The sequence below is a fragment of the Wolffia australiana genome, chromosome 5, assembly GCF_029677425.1.
Source record: "Wolffia australiana isolate 7733 chromosome 5, ASM2967742v1".
Lineage (NCBI taxonomy): Eukaryota > Viridiplantae > Streptophyta > Magnoliopsida > Alismatales > Araceae > Wolffia > Wolffia australiana.
The window spans coordinates 15,350,212-15,373,114 of NC_135839.1; the positions used below are offsets into that span (position 1 = coordinate 15,350,212).

At 47.0% G+C, this 22,903-nt stretch overlaps 1 protein-coding gene across 1 annotated transcript; it reads left to right on the forward strand.

The window, feature by feature from the left end:
• The first annotated feature begins 8,160 nt into the window (after nt 1–8,160).
• Nucleotides 8,161–10,555, forward strand: LOC144703138 (adenylate-forming reductase 06235-like). Its single transcript, XM_078575231.1, has 2 exons — nt 8,161–8,597; nt 8,721–10,555. Exons 1-2 carry the CDS (start codon nt 8,302–8,304, stop codon nt 9,880–9,882), a joined length of 1,458 nt encoding a protein of 485 aa, XP_078431357.1. The 5' UTR covers nt 8,161–8,301; the 3' UTR covers nt 9,883–10,555.
• Nucleotides 10,556–22,903: the final 12,348 nt, after the last annotated feature.

A 22,903-nucleotide genomic window follows, 5' to 3' on the forward strand; every position in this document is an offset into this window, starting at 1 on the left:
TCAACTGGTCAATTCTCTTCTCTCGTTATGTTTTGTAAGTTAAGCTTGTATATAAAACATATTTGAAAACTGGAATTATGGTTGGTATCCAGCATTATGAGGCTCCACAATTTCCGTCTCTTATATCGGGCCCTTTTTAATTCTTATAATTTATTCTTTGATTTTGTAATGATGACCTGTAAAATCCTTGTAGAAAATAGAAGGAACTCAGAGGAAACATGGGCCTGTGTTCTATATCTATCTTTCCTTTCCTTGTTTATTTTCCCGTCCTGCACATTTTTCGACATTGTTTTATATCGTTAAGTGGATTCTCAATCTATTTAGTGATTGGCCTTGAGAACGCGTAATAAAGGAGTGGTGCTAGAAGCTTTAGTTTTTTTATCCGATGTGTTTCCTTGTCCTGGTTATTTTCTTGTGGTTTCCCTCTTCATTTTGATGTCCATGTTGTATTTTTGCAACTTGTTTTTTCCATTTTTCTCTTTATAAATAGATTGGCCAACCTCTAGACAACCAGCTCTCACTCAACATGCAAAGAGTTCGAAGACACGAGATCGCCACTTATGTTTCTGTTGAGAGTATTGAAGCTGATAAGAGTCAAACTCGTCAAAATGAGGACCATCCAACTCGTCCAAGCACATCTGGATCGACCAATCACAACACTCTTAACTGACGGCCAACCTCGGCAGACCACGTACCCCACCGCTGTCTTTAACGGCTAATTTTAACTAGCCGTTAGAGGTAATCGCCGACGCTCGGGACTATCTCTAACGGCTAACTGAGCAACGGTCTTCTTCTCCTTCCTCTATTTAAACATCCAGATTGTACATTTTGTCTGAGGAGAGAAACTTAACGATCTTCTTCCTCTATTCTTCTTCTTCTTCTTCTTCACTTCATCTTAATCTACTTCTACCTCGTTCTTGTCCACCTTGAAGCCATGTTGCAAAGTCAAGGAGTTGATGAATCTCAACATGGTATCAGAGCCATGACTACGCCAGATGGGAAGCTCGCTACCAGCTGGTTCAGCCCGATCAGCACCATGCCCGTCGGCCATGTCCCATTCGTTATTCCTCCAGGAATGACCGTGTCAACTAAGCTGCACGCAGATAACTATCAGACGTGGAAGGGCGTTGTTCTTCCTCTTCTCAATGGGTACAATCTACACAAATTCATTGACGGTCCCTCTCCCCTATATCAATCACATATCAACAAGGAAACCTTGTTGACAATCCTGAATTCAAGCTATGGTGGAGGATCAATCAACAAGTTATTGGCTTCCTACACTCAAAAATATCTGAAGCTGTCCTTCCATGTGTAACCAAGGCCAAGAAGTCAAAGGAAGCATGGGACATGTTAGAAAGAACCTTCGCCAGCAGACTCCAGTCCAGAGTCATGGAGCTACATTGAAATTTTCATAACGTGGGACAGGGATCCATGACAACAGATGAATATGTCAAGAACTTTTGCTCTCTTGTTGAAGCCCTGGAAGCAGTTGGTGAACAGGTCAGTGAAACATCGATTATATTCACCTTCTTACAAGGACTAAATACCGAATACTCTCCATTTGTTATAAGCATAAATGCCAATCTTGACCACATGAACTTTGAGCAAATTGTCGCTAATCTGAAAGCTTATGATGCATATCTAATGCATCATCACAAAGTCAACAATGGAGGATTTCCTGTAATGGCAAATGCAGTTCAGCGTCACGTCCCTCAGCAGACATCTGGACATTATAATTCCGGTCCAAAATGGGAACACACCAAACACTACTCCAACAGTTTTGGCCAAGGCAGAGGTCAAGGAAGAAATCAACGATTTCAACCTCGGTGTCAAGTGTGTTCTCAGTTCGGACATCGTGCAAGAGTGTCAAGAATTCATCAAGCTCTCCCAACATGCTTCACACTCAAGTACTGGACCTCAGCCACATGCGTACTCTGTGGAAAGCCAAGGCTGTTACCCCGACAGCGGGGTTACGCATCATGTCACGGCCGATCCCACTCTCCTTCAACAAAATCAAGTTTATCAAGGGACCGATCAGCTCCAAATTGGAAAAGGATCAGGTTTGCATATCGTTGCCATCGGCTCATCCAAAATCACTACCAGTGATCGTATTTTATCTCTCCAAAATATTTTACACGTCCCTGAAATAACAAAAAATCTTTTATCGATCCAAAAATTAACTGCAGATAACAACGTTTATGTTGAGTTTCACGCTTCTCATTGTCTTGCGAAGGATGTTGTAACTCATCAAATACTCCTGTGAGGAACAACTAGAGGAGGACTCTACTACTTGTCCTCACCGTCGCCTAAATCTGTCAACCTCGGCGAAAGATCCACTCCTGCAATCTGGCATTCACGTCTTGGGCATCCTCAGCTGAAGATCTTAAATACCATCATTTCAAAATTTCGACTTCCCTTTTCTCATCGTCAAAAACATTTATTGTGTGACGCCTGCAATGTTTCTAAATCTCATCGATTACCCTTTTCTCCCACTGGAAATTCAGCCAAATCCTGTCTTGAACTTATTCATTCAGACTTATGGGGCCCTGCTCCTCTTTTATCCCACTCTGGTTACTCATATTATGTTCTCTTTGTGGATGATTTCAGCAGATATACTTGGCTTTATCTCCTAAAAAGAAAAAGCGATTTGCTTCAAGTTTTCCAAGTCTTCCAAAACCAAGTTGAAAAGCAACTCTCTTCAAAAATTAAATATCTGCAATCTGACTGGGGTGGAGAGTATCAATCCCTCCACACTTATCTTCTGTCAGGAATCACCCATCGAATATCTTGCCCTCACACTCCTGAGAAAAACGGCACAGCTGAACGGAAGCATCGTCATATTATTGAAACTGCTCTTGCAATGCTTCATCACGCCTCCATGCCGAAATCGTTCTGGGATGAAGCTGTAGTCACCGCCGCCTACCTTGTGAATCGACTTCCAACACCTGTGCTCAATCAACAGTCCCCCTATGAAGTCCTGTTTAACTGCTCACCAAACTATGTTTTTCTCAAAACTTTTGGCTGTATTTGCTATCCATTTCTCAGGCCATACGCCAAGCATAAACTCGACGGCAGATCCGAAAGGTGCATCTTTCTTGGGTACAGTCCTTTTCATACTGGTTATCGCTGTCTTTCACTCCACACAGGTAAATTCTTTATCTCTTGCCATGTTATTTTCTTTGAGGGTATTTTTCCCTTCTCCTCTGTTTTGACTACCTCCACTCCTGGCCTCCTCGGCTCTTTTCCCTTATCACCTGACTTGCCAAGGCCCTCTTCCATACCGTCGCCAGTCCTCTCTGAGTCAAACTCCCTCCACTCAACTTCCACGCATCGCCCATCATCTGAACCTATAGATGCCTTCCCTACCTCTTCATTTTCTGAACCTCGTACCTCTTCTCCCTCTACTCCACCTACCTCTCCTGCTCAATACTCCATCCTTGATCCGCATCATCCTTCCAATTTCGATCTACTGCCCACACTCAACTTCTCTCCTGCTCAAAGCACCCTGTTAAAAGTCCGTCCTCTCAATGATCTCTATCTTGATTCCCACTCGACACAGCCAGCTTCCTCTCCATCTCATTCCTGTTCCACCTCTCCTTCCACGATTAAACATCCTCTACCCCAATGCTTGCTCTCCCACACCAGCACTCCTATTGAACCTACATCTTTTGCCATGGCATCCAAGGACTCGAACTGGATACGAGCCATGCAAACTGAGTTCAATGCACTTATGCATAATCATACCTGGGATCGTGTACCTTACAATCCCAATGTTCATGTTATTGGCTGTAAATGGGTCTATCGCATCAAGTACCCACCATCTAGCGAGATCGACAAGTACAAAGCTCGCCTTGTGGCAAAAGGATTTAATCAATAGGAGGGTTTTGACTACACTAAAACGTTCAGTCCAGTGGTGAAACATACTACAATCCGTCTTATGTTGGCCATCGCCATCAGCCATCAATGGAAAATTCATCAACTAGATGTTTCCTATGCTTTTCTCCATGGTGAGCTTACTGACACTATCTATATGGCACAACCACCTGGCTTTCAAGACTCTCAATATCCTGATCACCTCTATCTTATCAAAAAATCCATCTATGGTCTCAAGCAATCTCCTCGTGCTTGGTTTACCCATTTGAGTACCTTTCTTTTCACCCAGGGGTTCAACGCCTCCAAAACTGATACTTCTCTGTTTTATAAACTCTCCTCTCGGATTCCCATCTTCATCCTTATTTACTTTGATGATATCCTTATTATCTCCCCTCATTCAACTGCGATCTCTCAATTGGTCTCTACTCTTCATTCTGAATTTGCCATAAAAGATCTAGGTCCTGCCCGTCATTTTCTAGGCATTGAACTCATCCTCCTCTCCCATGGTTATCTTTTGTCTCAATCCAAATACATTAGTAAAATTTTAAACCAGGCACACATGACATTCCGCAAACCATTGCCCACCCCACTCGCCGTGTCCTCTTCCCCTACATCCTCCGAATCCGTGATTAATTCCACCTTATATCGCCAACTAGTAGGTGCCCTCCAATATTTAACTTTAAAACACACTGATATTGCCTTTGTCGTCAATAAACTCTGCCAAAAGATGCACGCTCCGGCGTACACTGACTGGCAAGCCCTTAAACATCTTGATGGCGAGGGCGCCAACACATCATCGTCGAATGCGTCACCACAGTCACCGGAGTCAACATGCCTGCTATGGACATGACGGCGAAGTCAACCAAAGTCAAACCGCCACGGTCAACTGGAGTCAACACCAAAGTCAACACGCTGCAACCATCAACTAGCACGTCTCCACCAGCACACGTCCCTAAGCGCGTCATGACACGACGCCAAAGGCAGATCCACAACAGCCCTTTGGCGTGACACGGCGCACGTCTTTACTTTCTTGTCAATTTCTCTTTCCTCCAAGGCCTATATATAGGCCATTGTTTTCATGAAACATTAGGCAGTCATATTTCAAGAATTGAGTTTTCAGTTAAACTCTTCTTGGAGGACTGCCCAGCCTCCCTCTACCCTCAAACCCTGGCCATCGTCGCCACCGCCACTGTAGTGTTCGTCGCCGGCCACCTCTTCCTCATTTCCATTTCTCTCTCTCCCTCTCCCTCTCTTTCTCTCAGACCTGCCACCCCAAGGCCGCCTAGGCTGCCCCAATCAGGGCCGCCAGGACCGCCCAGGCTGCCCCAGCCAGGGCCGCCCCAAGGCCGCCTAGGCCGCCCCAACCAGGCCGCCCCAGCCACGCCCCAGGGTCGCCCCTGCCAGGGCCGCCCAAGGCCACCCAGGCCGCCCCAGCCAGGCCGCCCCTGCCAGGGCCTCCCTAGGCCGCCCAGGCCGCCCCAGCCAGGACCGCCCAAGGCCGCCCAAGCAGCCCCTGCCAGGGCCACCCACGAGCAGCCCAAGGCTGCCGAAACAGGGCCGCCCAAGGCCACGCTCAGGCTGCCCCAATCCGGCCCCCAGGCCACGCCCAGGGCCGCCCTTGCTAGGGCCGCCCAAAGCCGCCCAGGCAGCCCCTGCCAAGGCCGCCCAAACAGGGCCGCCTAAGGGCGCGCTTAGGCTGCCCCAGTCTGGCCACCCAGGCCACGCCCTAGGCCGCCTCTGGAGCGCCCTAGGCTGCCAGCAAGCACCGCGCGCGCTTGTGCCTCAGCGTCAGTCGTCGTCGACGTCGTCCGACGCTTCGAGCCACGCGCACTCCGCGCACCCTACGCGCGCTTCGTGCGCGCGGGTATTCGCATACGCTTGACTCTGCGACAACGACACTACTCACTGCTAGGGCCGTTCAATGCCCGGAACGTGCAGATCTTGTCGTCCAGTGGGCCTCTCAATGTCCAAACTCGCCCAACCTTGTCACGATCAGAATTTCCCGCATCCTCTTCACGCACCACAGTGCCGAGGTACGCCTGAACTCTTTGGTGTCGAAGTGTTCCCCGCTCAGTATTTTCTCGAGAAGTTTCCACCGCCGTCAGAATTAGACTTGGTTTGGATTTCCACTTCTTCTCTCTGTTTCTCGAGTGTTTCTTCGCGACGCGAATTCGGATATTGATTTCGGTGCTTAGGCATCGTTGCGGTGGGGAAAGACAGTACTCCCGCCCTCAATAAGGGTCGGAGGTGCACCACTAGATTTTCATCAGTTTTAAATTCCGAATCCGACCGTGTGAATTTTCTGTGGGTTTTTTTATCCCTCCCTTACCCATTCCTTCCTAGCCGTCATCCATCCGTAGCCAGCCCCGTTAATCCAATCGTCTATTCCTTAGTCGTCCATTCATTAGTCGTCCATTCTATAGTTGTCCTACGTCACATCTGCTCCGCTATCTTAAAGGCACTGTACTCTTCGGTCTTTTTATTCACTCTCGATCTGTCTTACTCTCAACATTTTTAGTGACGCCGGCTGGGCGGGTGATTCTCTTGACCGACGATCTACTAGTGCATATCTCATCTTTCTCGGCCATAATTTAATTTCCTGGAGCTCGAAGAAACAATCAACCGTGGCCCGCTCAAGCACTGAAGCTGAATATAAGGCTCTGGCTAATGCTGCTACTGAAGCTATCTGGATCCAATCTCTTCTTCGAGAGCTCTGTCTTCAAACGTCCTCCCCTCCTATCCTTTGGTGCGACAATCTTGGCGCTACATATCTCGCCGCCAACCCTGTGTTCCACGCACGCACCAAGCATATCGAGATCAATTTCCACTTTGTGCGTGAACAGGTTGCGGCCAAGTCTCTTCAAATCAAATTCGTCCCTAGTGAAGGCCAACTCGCTGATGCCCCACCAAGTGCCTTCCGCGAACGCGATTTTCTTTGCTCAGAACCAAGCTCAATGTCGTTCCTCCGCCGCTGAGTTTGCCGAGGGGTATTGAAGCTGATAAGAGTCAAACTCGCCAAAACGAGGACCATCCAACTCATCCAAGCATATCTGGATCACCAATCACAACACTCTTAACGGACGGCCAACCTCGGCAGACCACATACCCCACCGCTGTCTTTAACGGCTAATTTTAACTAGCCATTAGAGGTAATCGCCGACGCTCGGGATTATCTCTAATGGCTAACTGAGCAACGGTCTTCTTCTCCTTCCTCTATTTAAACATCCAGATTGTACATTTTGTTTGAGGAGAGAAACTTAACGATCTTCTTCCTCTATTCTTCTTCTTCTTCTTCTTCTTCTTCTTCTTCTTCACTTCATCTTAATCTACTTCTACCTCGTTCCTGTCCACCTTGAAGCCATGTCGCAGAGTCAAGGAGTTGAAGAATCTCCACAGAGAGTTGGTCGAGCTCCAGGAAATCAACTTGGGAGAGATGACAGACGAATGTGAGAGAGAAAGAGAGAGATGACAGAGGAAGAAAAGAGAGAGTCGACAAGTCTTTAAGATTATTGTGTTTCCATCAATTTTACTCGTATGTGTGCGTTGGTATTTAAAGAAAATGTACGTAGGGTTATACGCTAGTTCGCTTGACTGATCCTTACCATTTTAACATGTTATAACAGTCAAAATTTGGATTAATCCTAACTAGATTTTATATAGTTCCTTTATCGTTTCCTGGCATGCTTAATCCTTATTGGTCCATGTTTCTCATATGTTTAATCCTAACCGCTAGAAATCTTTAGCGAGTATGGGATACAAGAGTACGCTTATGTTAGGACTCCAAAACATTTTTAATTTTTCCCCACTGCGCCTCCTCTATTTTCTATGCTTTCGTTTTCTTGACCATCTCCTATCATTTTTTTAACCCGAAGATTAGTGGACGAGATTCAAACATTTTAGTCGGGATATTAAGACACACTAATATGACGATCAGCGAATAGGATAAATTATTCAAAATATATAATAAGAAGGTTGTAGTTCTCCTCTCTTACGCTGCCAATAATTCTTTTTCTTTTCTTCAGGCCCCGCACAAAAGTAAATAAACGTTAGGCGATGTGCTACGTGTCGTCTTCTATCGCCGCGCATCAAAGATTAGGTCTTCTGATGCAGAATCTAACGCGGCTTTTGCAGTTGCGCCTCTTGTTGACATTAGCCCCCCAAGTTGACATTCGCCGCCCCTAGTTGACATTCGCGGCCTCTAGTTGGCATGAGCCACCTCAAGTTGACATTCGCCGCCGAGAGAAACTGGGATAAGAGGAATTTGGTGAGCATTTGACATTGAGTTGGTTGGTATTCAATGCGTACACGTCAAATTTCGCTTCGTTTTTGCTGCCCCAGATGCATATAAAACAACGATACTTTGCCCACGACTTGGTTAAACGCAGCGATTGTCTTCCAGCAAACCACATCACTGCCGGCCAACATTAAATGGAGGGTATCGATGCGGAGAGAACACGATTCTCGAGCTGCCGTGGAGTTTCGTTTGAGATCAAAATCCACGACAGTCTCGGGCCTCCGTTCTCTACGGGACAGGGAACGACGGCGCAAGTACACCCCATGCCCGTTCACAGTTTCAGATCCAGCAGCCACCCAAGCAGTCATTTTTGCGACATCCTCGGAGACGACGAACACCTTGAAAACGTTCCGAAGTCAACCGTCGCAGTTGCCACGGCGGACCCAGAGAAGCCACAGGCCGTCCAGAAATTGAAGGGCAATGACACGAGGTTGTCAGTCATTCTTCTAGATCAAGGACTCTTTACAGTCTACAAAAGACTATTCACAGTTTCCATCACCCTCAACCTAATTCTCATATCTTTGTCGATCTCCGGGTACTTGGCTTACACCAGGCGCAAGGCCGCGGCGTTCGCAATCTACAACCTGCTAGTTCTCACCCTGTGCAGGAGCGAGGCCTTCCTCAGGATAGTCTTCTGGTTCTCCGTAAAGGCTTTGGGAAAGCCGCGGGTGCCGCTCTGGATGAAGACCGCTGCCACGTCACTTCTCCAGTCCATCGGAGGCATCCACAGCGGTTGCGGTGTCTCCTCTGTTGCTTGGCTCGTCTACGCTCTCGTGATGGCTCTGCAACACAGGGATGATACCTGTCCCGAGATTATCGTTGTTGCATCCGTCATCCTTTCCCTTCTTTTCCTCTCTTGCTTCCTTGCGTTCCCTCTGGTCCGCCACGTGCACCACAATCTGTTCGAGCGGACCCACTGGTTCGCCGGGTGGGCGGCTCTGGCCCTTCTGTGGGTCTTCGTTGTTCTTACTGCTGGGTACAATCCGAAGACAAACTCATACAATAACCTCACAGCCTCAAGGCTGGCCGGACAGCAAGAAATCTGGTTGACCCTGCTCGTGACTGTCCTTACAGCGCTTCCGTGGATCACCGTAAGACGAGTGCCCGTGTCGGTGACCTCCTCCTCCGGCCACGCCTCGCTCCTCAAGTTTTCTGGGGGTGTGAAAGCTGGCCTACTGGGAAGAATAAGCCGTTCGCCGCTGGCAGAATGGCACGCCTTCGGGATTATATCAGACAACAAGGACTCCCACATGATGCTTGCAGGAGCAGTTGGTGACTTTACTAAGCGGCTTGTGTCCGACCCCCCTACCCATCTCTGGGTCCGAAGAGTGCACTTTGCTGGCTTGCCCTACCTTGTGAATATGTATAATAGGGTTGTACTCGTGGCCACTGGGTCGGGGATCGCCGTGTTTCTCTCGTTCTTATTGCAGCCGTGCGATGCCGATGTGTGCCTCGTCTGGATTACAAAGTCTGTGGATCACAACTTTGGCCCAGATATACATGAGATGCTGCGTGGTCATCCGCAGGGGAAGGTGATCATACACGATACGGCCGTCTCGGGTCGGCCTAACGTGGCTATGATAGCTGTTGACACTGCGAAGATGTGGAATGCGGAGGCGGTGGTCGTGACAAGCAATCCCCAAGGAAGCAGAGATGTTGTCATTGCCTGCAGGGCTGAAGGTATAGCGGCGTACGGACCTATCTGGGACTCTTAGATGAAGTTCCGGCCACGACATTTTGTGGTACAAAATAAAGTATTCCGTTTACTCAAACCAGAGCAAAACTTTTTAATATTAGTCTGTCCGTTCAGCGTGTTCCATGGGAAAATCTTTTACTAACGTATGTTGCGTTTAGATTATCTTTGTTGGATGTTGGCTTTGTTAACAAGCGCGGCGCAAGTGTATTCTCGTCTTTTCCACGGTAGATGGTTGCACAATTGCTAATCTATACTACTATAATAGGAATACATGTGCCCTTCTGGCTTCTGATTGGCTGACAAAATAGTGAGAGAGAAGAGAGAGAGTGAGAGAGAAGGGGGGGAGAGAAATCGAGAAACGCTTGAGAACGGTTTCGTCTTTTGGAGTGGGGATTACGACGTGGAATTACGTCGTGCACAAAACCAAAGACTATTCAGTTAACTATTTCCAACAGACACTGTGGCAGGCTACTCCGGCGAAAGAGAAGAATCTAATCGAGGAGGGGAATCCGTTGCTCTATCGGCGTCCACTAATCTAGCGAACGGCATCAGGGAGGGGAAGAGGATCTTCCTCTCCGGGCGAGGTTATCGGCGACCTGAGCCAAAGACTGGAGATTGCAACGGACGATAGTGTCCGCAAAAAAACAAGTCTCCTCCGGGGGAACGTTGACGACGTACGACTACGTGCCTTCACCAGCGACCAGATTTTGTGATACGTAAAAAGTTTTTATCAGCAATGGCGCATCATTTGCCGCATGGTGAGTGAAATTTGTCTCAGCGAGATCATTCTTCTCCAGATTTTTAAGATTTTTTCGATGGAATTAACTAGATTATTTTTGATGAATTCCCAAATTTGGGCCCCTCCTTGAAGGTGGAAGTTTATAGATTTATCTTTCGTGAAATTTAGCCCTTTTTCCTTGAAAGATGTTATCCTAGATCAGTTGGTTACGATATGTCTCTCCTCTCTTCGGACGCTGAAGATCTGTTAGGAGTCAGGGATTATACGCAAGAGAGAGGTAGATACACACATGCAAAGTTTTGATTTGAAGAAATACATATTTCTTGTGGTGATTTCAGAGGCTTTCTATAAAGCGAATCGGGAGTTGGATCCGCGACAAGATCGTCGGGGCTGCTTGAATCAGGCTCCATGACTAACAAGATCTTCCTCTTCCCCATCTGCAGAAATCGAGTGAATCGGTGAATGCATGGAAGAGTAGCGAGCTGCTGTCACTTTGCAGCTCAGGACGGGCGGCACCCCCTGCGATAACGCCTTGGAAATCACTCAGCTGAAGCTGATATCTGATACAGAAGATTGTTGTCCGCTTCAAACTCAAGTTTAGGTGGGAAATCTGAGATCCTAAGAACAGAAGAGATCGCGATTGATGTTAGCAATCAAAGATTGCGGCCTGCTTCAAACTAAAGTTTGGGCTGGAAATTTTTTGCCGGGGACAGCAGCCAAGTTCATGATGCTGATCATATGAACAGAAAAGATCGAGATTTGTGAAAGTAATGAAAGATTACTGCCTGATTGAAACACAACTTCCGGCAGCCAAGTTCATGAGACCAAGACCATAAGAACAGAAGAGATCTATGTTTGTGTTAGTAATGAAAGATTAATGCTTGATTCAAACACAACTTCCGGCAGCCAGGTTCATCGGAGCAAGATCATAAGAACCGAAGAGGTCGATGTTTGTGTTAGTAATGAAAGATTAGTGCTTGATTCAAATACGTTTTCGGGCAGCCAAGTACTTGAAACTGAGATCATAAGAACAGGAGAGATGAGCCGCAAAAATGAAAGCAGCGGCATTAGTGACGGCAGTAGCTGCCTGCCAGAGGATTTTTCTACTGAGCCAGAGGCGATTAATGCAGTCTGCTCTTTCGCGGAGTCTGAAAAGATCAATGCCATTACAGAAGATTCGAGCATTGGAGGAGAAGGGAATCTCTGTAATCTGATGTTGTCTCGGCCGCCTTTATGGGGCTACGCTTCTGTTTGCGGAAGAAGAGCACAGATGGAAGATGCTTTCTCTTCCGTCCCATTCTTCTGAGGGGTCAGTGGAGAAGACGCAGAGTTGGGATCCTCTCCTGCCCATTTCTTCGGAGTTTACGACGGCCATAGACGTGCCCAGGCCGGTTTGACCTATCTCTATCTTTATTTCTCTCTTTCTCTCTCTACCTCTAGCTCACACAACATCTCTCTCGCTTTCTATCTCTCTCACACTACCTTCTATCAAAATCTCTCTCACACTCTATTTTCTTCAATAAAATATATCTATTTTTCATTAAAATACATTTTCAGAAGGTAGATTCAAAATCTCAGCAAATAGATACAAAAGACAACAGAATCTGCTGTTGATCCATTTTCAGTAGAAGGTAGATTCAAAAATAGATTCATTTTCAGAAAATGTATTCCAAAACAGTAGTAGAGACGGTGTACAATTGTTGCGCGGTTAGTGGCGAGGAGGAGCTCTGATGAAGCGATCATAAATCTTAATTTATGGGCGACATTGTTGCAGAGGGACCATGTGAGGTCTGCTCCGTCACCCGTCATCTATGCTACCCCCCACATGTAACCCAAATGAAAGAGCCTTCGTGTTTTTTCTTCTACCTCATTTGTCTATGAGCTTCAGTTCTGTGTGGTTCATCTGAGTGGCTGAAGATGGGATTTTTTTCTCATCTCCCATAATGAGGACCGCCCTGCTTTCTCTATCTTCTCTCTCTATACAGGTTTATCCTTTTAGTTGATTTTTGAAGTTTCTATAAATCTGGCGATGACTTATTGATAACATTTATAAGTTAAACAATTCAGGATAAACCTGTATAAGTTATACAAGTTTATCCTTTTAGTTGATTTTTGAACTACTTCCTCTCTCTTCTCTATCTACCCGAAGCGAGCAATGCGAGCGGGCCCCACTAATATACCCAAATGTGTGACCATGCACGTGTTAAGGGGGAACTATGGTCCATCCCATATAAAAGGCGATCACATTATGGCACTTACCATGCTGTTTTTGAGCTGCTTACGTGGCCTTCCATCCAGGTAAAAAGCCAAGCGAGGGTCAAATGCGCAAAGGGCAAGTAATGAAGGAGTAAATTTGTTTTATACGCTGCAGAGTATTTTTAGGCTCATTTTTATACCTATCTAGATTTAAACATTTAATAGGGAGTGAAAATACTAAATAGAGACACGGTATTTGAAACTATTTTCTAATAACTAAATAAGTGTTTATGATGGCAACAACGTCAACACGTCAACACAGACACGCCGCCACCGTCAACCGACCAAGTCAACGCATGGGCATCAAGCATGTCTCCATCTGTGCATGCCCCATCAAGTACGTCTCCACCTACGCACGCCCAATCACGCGTCATGACATGTCGTCAACGCTAGATCAAGAACTGCCTATCTTTACTTTTATTTTTATCTCTCGCATTTTCTCTTTCCTCCAAGGCCTATATATATAGGCCAATGCTGCAAGAAACATTTATGCAAAGTTATATTCAAGGATTGAGTTTTTCTCTTCTTGGAGGACTTGCCCTAATCCATCCCTCTTCTCCGGATCGCCGTCGTTGTCGCCACACGCCAGCGACCGCCGCCCTATCTCTCTCTTTCTCTCTACCTGTTCGTGCCCTGCCCCAAGCAACCGGCTGTCCTAGCGCCAGGTCGCCCACATTCGGGCCGCCCAGCACCTGGCCGCCCAAGCACCAGGCCGCCCCATTAGGGCTGCCCAACGCTTAGGCCACCAAGCGTCAGCGCCGGCCGCCCCCCCGCAGGCAGCCAAACCGGCCACCCACACGAGTGCCGCCCGCGCAAGCCGCCAAGCCGGCCACCCGCGCAAGCGCTGCCTGCGCAGGCCGTCACACCGGGGCATTCCTGTGGATTTGTGGTCTGATTTATCCCTCCCATTCCTAAATCACCCCTGTTCCCAGCACTTGTCGTCATCCTTCCCGTCTCATCAGTCGTTTTGCATCCATCATCTAGCTGTCTTGCATCAGTTTATTTCATTTTTAATAGGCTCTGCTTTGTATAGTTCTTTGCAACACATTTTGGCGTTTTCAGAGAATGAAATGAACTAAAATAAGATACCTTTCTCCTTGATAAATCAGAATGTTGGTTCTCTATGACGTGTTACGTCTCTGACATATGCCACAATATCTTTGGTTATTTCCTTGCTTAATATGCCGCAACTTATGGACTAGTCCATAAGGAGCGGTTAATAAGAGAGTGAGTTGAAATTAAACTATTTTCTAAAATATTTTAATAAGATTATTCTATATTTTGTACATTTGTAACTATTCTTCAGAGAGTAAACTAATGAAATAATGGGACACTAGCGAAAAATATTTCAAATCAATTATTTGAAATAATGTGTTATGATTTGTAGAATTTTTGTAGGGCATACCATAAAATTTAATGACAAATAGGACCTTCGCTCGCTCTTCCCGCAGCAAAACCTATAGGCAGTTGTGATCGATGCTACACAATTTGGAGGTGGTGGCATGTCGCGCATAGGGGGGTCCTGGATTGAGCAGCAATCGATAGTGGACGAAGAATGCTGCAAATGTTTATATAGCATTTATTGTTTAGTGCCATTTAATGGGTTGGAAAGCATTAAGCATATGATATCGTCTAGAATGTGTTCCTATAGAAAAAGATCAGCAAATCTCTGCCAAGCATTCAGAAAATCACACAAAACTTCTTATCACTCTCCCTAGGCTGCAAGTGGTAAATTTGTTGGAAAAGAATGTAACATATATATCTGATGCATTAGGCATGCAATAACAAGTTAGGAACAGAGACCCAATATTAAATGCATGGAACCGGGAGAAGAGACTCAATAGAACTTTCTTAATTCTCCCTAGCCAATTAATTTTACTCAATGAGTTTGCAGGGTAAGGATTATCTACACTCTCCATTTCCAAGATACCGAAATTAACCTTTCAAATTTAGGTCGTGACATTGTTTAACAATGCTTTCGTTTAGTTGGCCAATTTCAATTCAAAGATTGAATGGATTTCAAAACTGATATTCTTGTGTATTGGGTAGATACCTCTTATTATCTATGAAATAGCTTGGGCTTCTCCTTTTTCGCCCTTTGCTATCACGCATTTACCATTTTATTTTACTAACTCATTTTTTCCCAACAAACTCCTTGAAGATCTATGATGTCGGACGTCGTCAGAGACGTCACCAGGTCGACACTGAATATGATGGTTCGGTGGCGATAAGGAATGATGGTATCGAACGTCGACGGTGTCGTCGTCCGACGAGTAACCCTAATGGGTCAATGTAACTATGATGTGCAAAATGAGAGTCCTACGTGTCATACGGGCAGGCTCCGACTCGAGGGAGGCGCCGAGCTCCAAGCTTGGGCGGGGGTTGCCGGGTGATGGCAACGGTGGCCTCTCGAACCTCGTCGGAGTGGCGAAGGCATCTACGGCGTACCACGTTGGCGGGCTCATTGGAGCAAACTTCGTCGACAATCATTGGCAGATAGAGCGGGTGTGGCAGAGATGTGCCGGAGAGTGGACGGCGGCTCGACGAGCAAATGATGTTGTCGGAGCTACTAATAAAAGGTCGGAGGAAAAGAAGTCGGCGGAGCGACGAATCAGTGCTCAGGTCGGGCCGATCGATCAGCAGGGCGAGCAACAGCGGCAGATCAGCCGCGGTTCGGTTGCCTTTGATGGCTGGCAAACGGCGGTGACGAGGTGGCTACTCATCGGGTACGGCAGTTCCAGTGGGCGCTGAGTCCCTGAGGTGAATTCGATGCAACACGGTGGCAAGATCCTTGTCAATAGGAAAGGACCACGAGTGGTCTACGTGTAGTGCCGTAGAAGTCCAGTATGATGTTAATTTCTGCGGACTGGGGTAATCGGCGGCGATGGAAGTTCGGGGTAGAGAGATCGGCAGCGGCATCCGAGCGTTTAGCGGTCCGGGAAGGGATCCACCCTCGCCGAGCGTCCTCAACCCTGCCAGAAGCCCCCAAATCTGATCCTCTAGCCCTTTGACTGGGTCGAGGACTCTCCGGCACCACGTCAATGGGCCGTCCTGGCAGGCAGTACCATTGCCTCTCGTGGAACAAGGAACGGCAAGCCATCACAAGATCGTGAAGGGCACCGTTGATCGGGCTTCTTCACGCGACGGAATCTTCAGCCGTTGTCTTCTGGAGGCAGAATGATGAATCCCCTGGAATTGTCTTGCGGAATTCACAATTTCAGGGCGTATCCGATTCAGTCGGCCGGGTCGACTTCACCGTCCGGGTGTGGGGAACGAAGGGGACGACCGCGTCTGGCAATCACCGTGCGCGAACGGATCTCGCGGGGTGACATGGGCGACGTAGACCTTCCCGTCCATGGGAAGGTGGGAGACGGAGGATCCACCCCCCCCCTTCTTCTTCCGTAGGCGTTCTTGTTCAGCCCCTCCAAAACTTCTCCTCTTCCCCCCCCTTTCAGATTCCTCAATGGAGGGGGAGGTTGCGACCAACAAAACACACGAATTCTTCCTTCTTGTTCTTCTTGTCTGAGAAGGCTAGAGCGTCCCCCCCTCTTCCCTTATAACGGGGGAAGAGGTCAATAGGCCCCCTTAGCTGGGTCAACAAGGGGGTAGAGTCCATTAGGGGCCTTAATATAATGTGCCCCCATTACACACAGAAAGGGGAAATTAAGACATAAAAAGAAGAGAAAACAAGGAAAGAAGGGCAGGCACAAGGGAGGGAGGGGACCCAAAATGGCTAAGGGCCCCTCCCCATGACAACGACGAGGGACATGAGGAATGCGTCACAACCACGATGTAAAGATGAGACGAGTAAAAACACAAAACACGAGAAAGAACGAAGAAAACAAAACGCGATAGTTCGAGCAATTTCACCCGATCTTCGACGACGGTCTCGGGCGGCGCGGACGACGTTGTCGACGATCTTCGATGGCATGTGCCATCAATGTAACAATTCCACTCAGCTCTTAAGAGCCAATGCCTGAATAATTAATAAACTACACAAAACTAGATATTAGGGAATCAAATAATAATAATTTTATTTTATCAGTGTATGGTGAATAATGGAAGTGGAGATACACATAATAGTGATACAATGAAATGTGCAAACATATTTATATTGACCTAATTTGATTCCGTCAGTGCGCTATGCATGCAATAAAATTATTCAGTGGCTACGATGGCTAAGATCCTTCCTTTGAGCATTAGTAGGAGCTAGAAAAAAGTAGTTGACCCAAAAGGCTGTATATTTGGCTACAAGAGGAACATTGGAGTGTGTTTTGGTGTGTTAGTAAAGTTTTATCTAGGTTGTCAAGTATAATGTTGATATAGAGAAAACAGTGGGAAATCTGAAGTCAAACATATCAAAGAGAATACAAACTATATGTTACATCCTATAGGGGCCGAATGGTGTTTTTGGTCCAATAATCTTAATTGGACTTCAAACCTCTTTCCCACGCTCTTGTAGACTAAGAATGGATCAAACAATCTGATGCACATGGCCGCCAACAAAAAATTGGAAACAGACAACCAAAACGAGGGAGAATAGTATAAATACGAAGAGCCTAACACTCCAAGTCTCTAGCTTTTACTCCAAGGGTTTGAAAATGGACTTCTTATATAGGTAAGTTATACTATTCTTCCCATGATTTAGACCCTGCTATTATAAAGGGTTTTAATGTTGTTGAGGAATGGACTTATCGTGTAGTGAGTCTTTTTTGCTACATGTGATGTCGTTTGTGTTATTTGTTCTGATATAGGAAGTGATTTGTCTTTGTCTTTCTTACCCATTTGCATTGTAAATTTATGACTTAGCTTAGGTTCTGTATTCTATGACCCAAGAACAATTATCACCAAATGAACCAAGGATGGAACAAACAATGGGCACTTGATGAAGAACATGAAGATCATAGGAAACAACCATCCAGGAATGGGGTGACCAAACCATGCAAAAAAGGGACAGAAAACGGCCAACAAATTCACCCATATAGTGAATCGAGAAATTATATAAAAAATACTTTTTATCATTCTAGTAACTTTTTAAAAAAGTATATTGAAATTTAATGTCATTCTATTAACATACGCTCCATTGATTAACAAAAAAGAGCTTCGTTCTTTTTTATCCATGTTGTTCATTATCACTGGTTTGACTTTCAAACTGATAACTCCCCTGCCACGTGGCACAAGGAATACCCATTATAATTGCATCTCAATCAATATGAAGGTGCTGGTGCTTGCCTATTGGACTTGCCAAGTGTTAGCGACATTTGTATGGGCCAGCGACCTACTAGCCTTCTAAAATATTATTTTGAAAGGTAAGTACGGCATTGTAATTCATATGTCTTGGTCGATATTTGTAATCATTTAACATAGACATTATCAGATTCCGTGATATTCATTTATCTAAAAAATAGGTTTATCACTGAAATTGGATCACATATTGATCTCAGGAATCTTTTCAGGTTATGATTGCTGAATGCATGGCAAAATTATTCTAGATAATGGGACATGTCTTAGCAGACACCCTTTCCGTCTTATGCATATGGCAATATATTTCTTGAAGATCACTGCCAGTCTCTGATTCATTTCATCACCGCTCTACCATCAGTTACTTTCGATCATTTGTTATTGTCTGAATATAATTCACACACATGGATAATGAAATTGAAAAAAAAAACAGAAATATATAGACACATGTAGATCAAGAGAGAAAAGATGGCAAGAGGGATGCAAAGAGGCAAGGAGAGAGAGAGTACGAGCTAGACAGACAATGAGGAATCAGAAACTAGATCACCTGGTGCACAGTCATCCTCTACTCACGCCAGTTGATGGAGCACGAGACCCCACTCTATTAAGGACGACGCCGAAGCCCCCACCATCGCCGGTGACACCTGCCTGCTCGAGCCCCACCAGAATGGCATGCCAAAGCAACGGCAAAGGTATCGAGATAGTTTTGATTTCTCGGGCCATTATCCTCGCAAAGGCCCTTTCCCTTTCATCTTTTTCCCTTCAAACCCTCTTCTCTTTTTGTTTTGTTTTACAACAGTTGTAGTAGTGGTCCCTTCTTGGGGCCCATCACCCTCTCTAACTCAGGGAAGGAGAGGGCGTCCTAAGAAATAGAAGTTTGTGAATTTTTTGAAAGAAAGGTATCTTAACGTCCTCTTGTTAGAGGAAGAATAAAATAGGGAAAAAAAAGAGGAAAAAAAAGAGAGCGAGAGAGGAGGAACGGAACGAGAATGGGATCGCCAGCTGTTGCATGCTCCCTGTTTTGTTCTGTCACACCACCAATTGCAGGCCACTACGCCACCCTGGAGTGCCGCCGTCAAATCCCTAGGACGCCGCCCTGGGCCGCCACGGCCTCCCTCGGATGCCCTAGGCTGAGGATCCTGCCATTGGTGCCCCTGGCCACCGATCCAGCCGCCGCTCCGCCATCGAAGCCCTAGGACGCCGCCATCGGCCGCCAGGGCCTCCCTCGGCTGACCTAGGCTGTAGATCCGCCGCCGGAGCCCCAGGCCGCCGATCCAGCCGCTGCTCCACTGTCGGGACCCTAGGACGCCGCCCTCGGCCGCCACGGCCTCCCTCGGTCGCACTAGCCGCAGATCTGCCACCGGAGCCCCATGCCGCTGATCCAGACGCCGCTCCGCCATCGGAGCCCTAGGACGCCGCCGTCAGCCACCACGGCCTCCCTCGGCCACCCTATGCTGCAGATCCGCCTCCGGAGCCCTAGCCCATCGATCCAGCCGAGGTTGTGTTGTTGTAGCCCTAGGGCGCCGCCCTTGGCCACCTCGTCCTCCCTTAGTCGTCCTATCAAATTGCCGGAGCCCCAGGCCACCATTCCAGCCGCTGCTCTACCGTCGGAGCCTTAGAACGCCGCCCTCAGCCCCCTCCACCTCTCTGGGCCGCCTTCGGCCACCCCCGCCTGCCTCGGCCTCTTTAGGCCGCCCTCAGCATTCGGCGCCCACCATCATCCCCCCTGACCGTGTCTCAGCCGTAGGTCGCCACACGCATCGCCGTCGCCCGCGCCGTAGCTCGAGCCGCCGCATCGGGCCACCATCATGGCCGCCGTCACCCATGCTGCCATCGATGCTCACGCTCCACAGCACCCACAGTCCGCGCTGCGCCTCGCATGCCACGTCGTGTGCCGATCGTCGGTGCTGTTCACCATGGAAGCCGCGCATCACGGTCCAGGCCGCGTCGCCTCGCTCCTCCGTCTGACTCCGCTACTAAACCACACCATGTCGCGAGTCGAGCGACGCCGTGCCACCACCGGCACAGCTCTACCAACCCCGCCCGCCGGTACTCCGCATCGACAAGCATACAACTCCAGGACGACATCACCAAGAAGTACCTCGCTCCTCTGGCCAGCGCATTAATTATCTTTGTCGTATGCCCTTTGATTGCACTCCACCGCGCTCGGGATAGAGTAGGTGAGAGGGTAAACAGACACGAAAGCGTCATTCGTAAGTAGTGGACGAGCCCGTACATGGCGTGAGAGCACAATTGATTTAATCCGTACGATGCCGTAGACTCCTTCGTCGCTCTGACAAAGGGACATCAGGTCACCGTCATCGCCATCGGTCGCCCGCCCCAAAGCACGGAGCCCGACAAACCCCACGTGTTGGGGCCTGCACGTACCGTCACCTAGGGTTATCATCGCGTCACGTAGACACATCTCTGTAGGTCCACACCGACGGATGACGTCTTCGACAACGTCCGCGTTATCACTTGGTACCCGTGTATTGTCTCGGTACCCCTCAGGATGACGCCGCATAGCCATCCATCATCCTGCATCACCAGTGTGAAAGTAGAGTATGATAAAATCCCAATGCTAGTAACAACTATAGGTAGGATACAAAGATGCACAATATGGATTTTAAGAGGGCTGAATTTTGTAAGGGTTTTAATGAATATATAGAAAATTTCTGTTGCCTATAGTGCAATAACCATGCAAATAAAATTCAGTTGTAAACACTGCATTGGTGAAATGCAATATAGTGTAATAACCTTGTTCTCTGTGTCGTTTTTGTCTTTTTCACTCTCCTTTTCCTGGTTCTCCAGTTCTTTCTATTCTTGCATCCTCCTTGAGTTCTTTCAACAGAGACGCCACCAGAGAGAGAATGCACAATCATAATTGAGCAGGAGAACAAGAGAGAGAGAGAGAGAGAGAGATCCGAACACGAGTTACAGTATGAGAGAGGGAGACGGTATATTACATTTCTTATAAAACTTATCCACAGTTTCCTCATCCAAACGTTTATGATCCGACCTCTCTCAATAGGGCATGATTTCCTTTGTCAGACACCCATCGTCCAGGACGAATGACTAGTGACTGATGGCGGAAGTCGTTGCGTTCCGTCATCCCTCCATCGCTCTGGATATTGGCGAATGATGAACTCGGGTGGAACGGATGTCCTTCCCCAGCCGCCCGACAAGCCTATTAAGCTGGATAAGACAGATATCTTACGTGTCAGAAGAAGCATAACGGAAGGCATGAAAGAAACATCCATCTCTCTTGCGATCATATCTCACACAGTATTTCTTGCTCCTCTCTCTCTTGTTCTTGTCTCACACACTATTTCTTTCTCCTCACTCTCTCGCTCCTCTCTCTCTCTCTCAAAGATCGATATTCTCTCTCTTCTTTCACACACTCTCTCTCTTCCAACTCTCCTCTCTCTCGCTCTCTAATCTCCCTCTTTTCTCTCATACACTCTCACTCCTGCTCCTCTCTCTTTCTCTCTCTCCCTCTCTCTCTCTCACTCTCTCTCTTGCTCCATTCTTATTTTTTCGCACATCTCTCTTTTGCTCCTCTTGTTGCTCCACCCTCTCTCTCTGCTCTCAGACACACTCTCTCTTGCTATTCTCTCCCATACAGTTCTCTAATTATTCTCTGATACACTACCTCGCTTACTCCTCTGTCTCTTTTCTCTCACACACTTCTATCCTGCTCCTCTTTCTCTCTCTTTTCTTTCACATTCTCTCTCTCTCTCTCTTGCGACTATATCTCTCACAATTCTGTTTTTATTATCTCATACACTATCTTGTTAACTCCACTCTAACTCTTCTCTCACACTCTCTCTTTGTTGATCCTCTCTCTCTCTCTCTCTCTCTCTCTCTCTCTCTCTCCCTCCCTCTCTCTTTCTCTCTCTCTCTCTCTCCCTCCCTCTCTCTCTCTCTCTATTCTCTTTCTCCTCTCTCACACTTTCCCACTGGCTCCTCCCTCTCTTTCTACTCTCTCTTTTCTCGCATACTCTCTCATTTCTCTTCTGTCCATCTCTTTCTGCCTGCCTCTGTCTTTCTCTCTCGTCTCTTTTCTCACCCACACTCTCGTGCTCCTCATTTCTCCCCATGTCTCTTTTTCTCTCTCCCACACTTTCAGGCTATAGGGCAAGTCGAGAAGTCGTCAACTGGTCAATTCTCTTCTCTCGTTATATTTTCTAAATTGAATTTGTATATAAAACATATTAAAACACTAAAATTATGATTGGTATCCAGCATTATGAGGCTCCCCAATTGCGGTGTCTCATATCGGGCTCTCTATCATTCTTATATTTTATTCGTTAATTTTGTTCTGCTATAATGATGACCTGTAAAATCCTCGTAGAATAGAGAAGGAACTTAAAGGAAATAAGGGCACGGGTTCTATATCTATCTTTCCTTTCCTCGTTTATTTTACTGTCCTGCACTTTTGTCGACATTGTTTTCTATCGTTAAATGGAATCTCAATCTATTTAGTGATTGGCCCTCGAGAACGCGTAATAAAGTACTGCTGGAAGCTATAGTTTTTTCCTCCGATGTGTTTCCTCGTCCTGGTTCTTTTCTTCTGGCTCCCCAATTGATTTGGCTGTCCGTGTCGTTTTTTGCAACTTCTTTTTCAATTTTCCTCAAATAGATAGGCGGACGGAGTTCGAAGACAGAAGATCGCCAGTTATGTTTCTGTTGAGAGTTGGTCGGGCTCTAGGAAATCAACGGGAGAGAGATGACAGAAGAATGTGAGAGAGAAAGGGAGAGATGACGGAGGAAGAAAAGAGAGAGTCGACGAGTCGTTAAGATT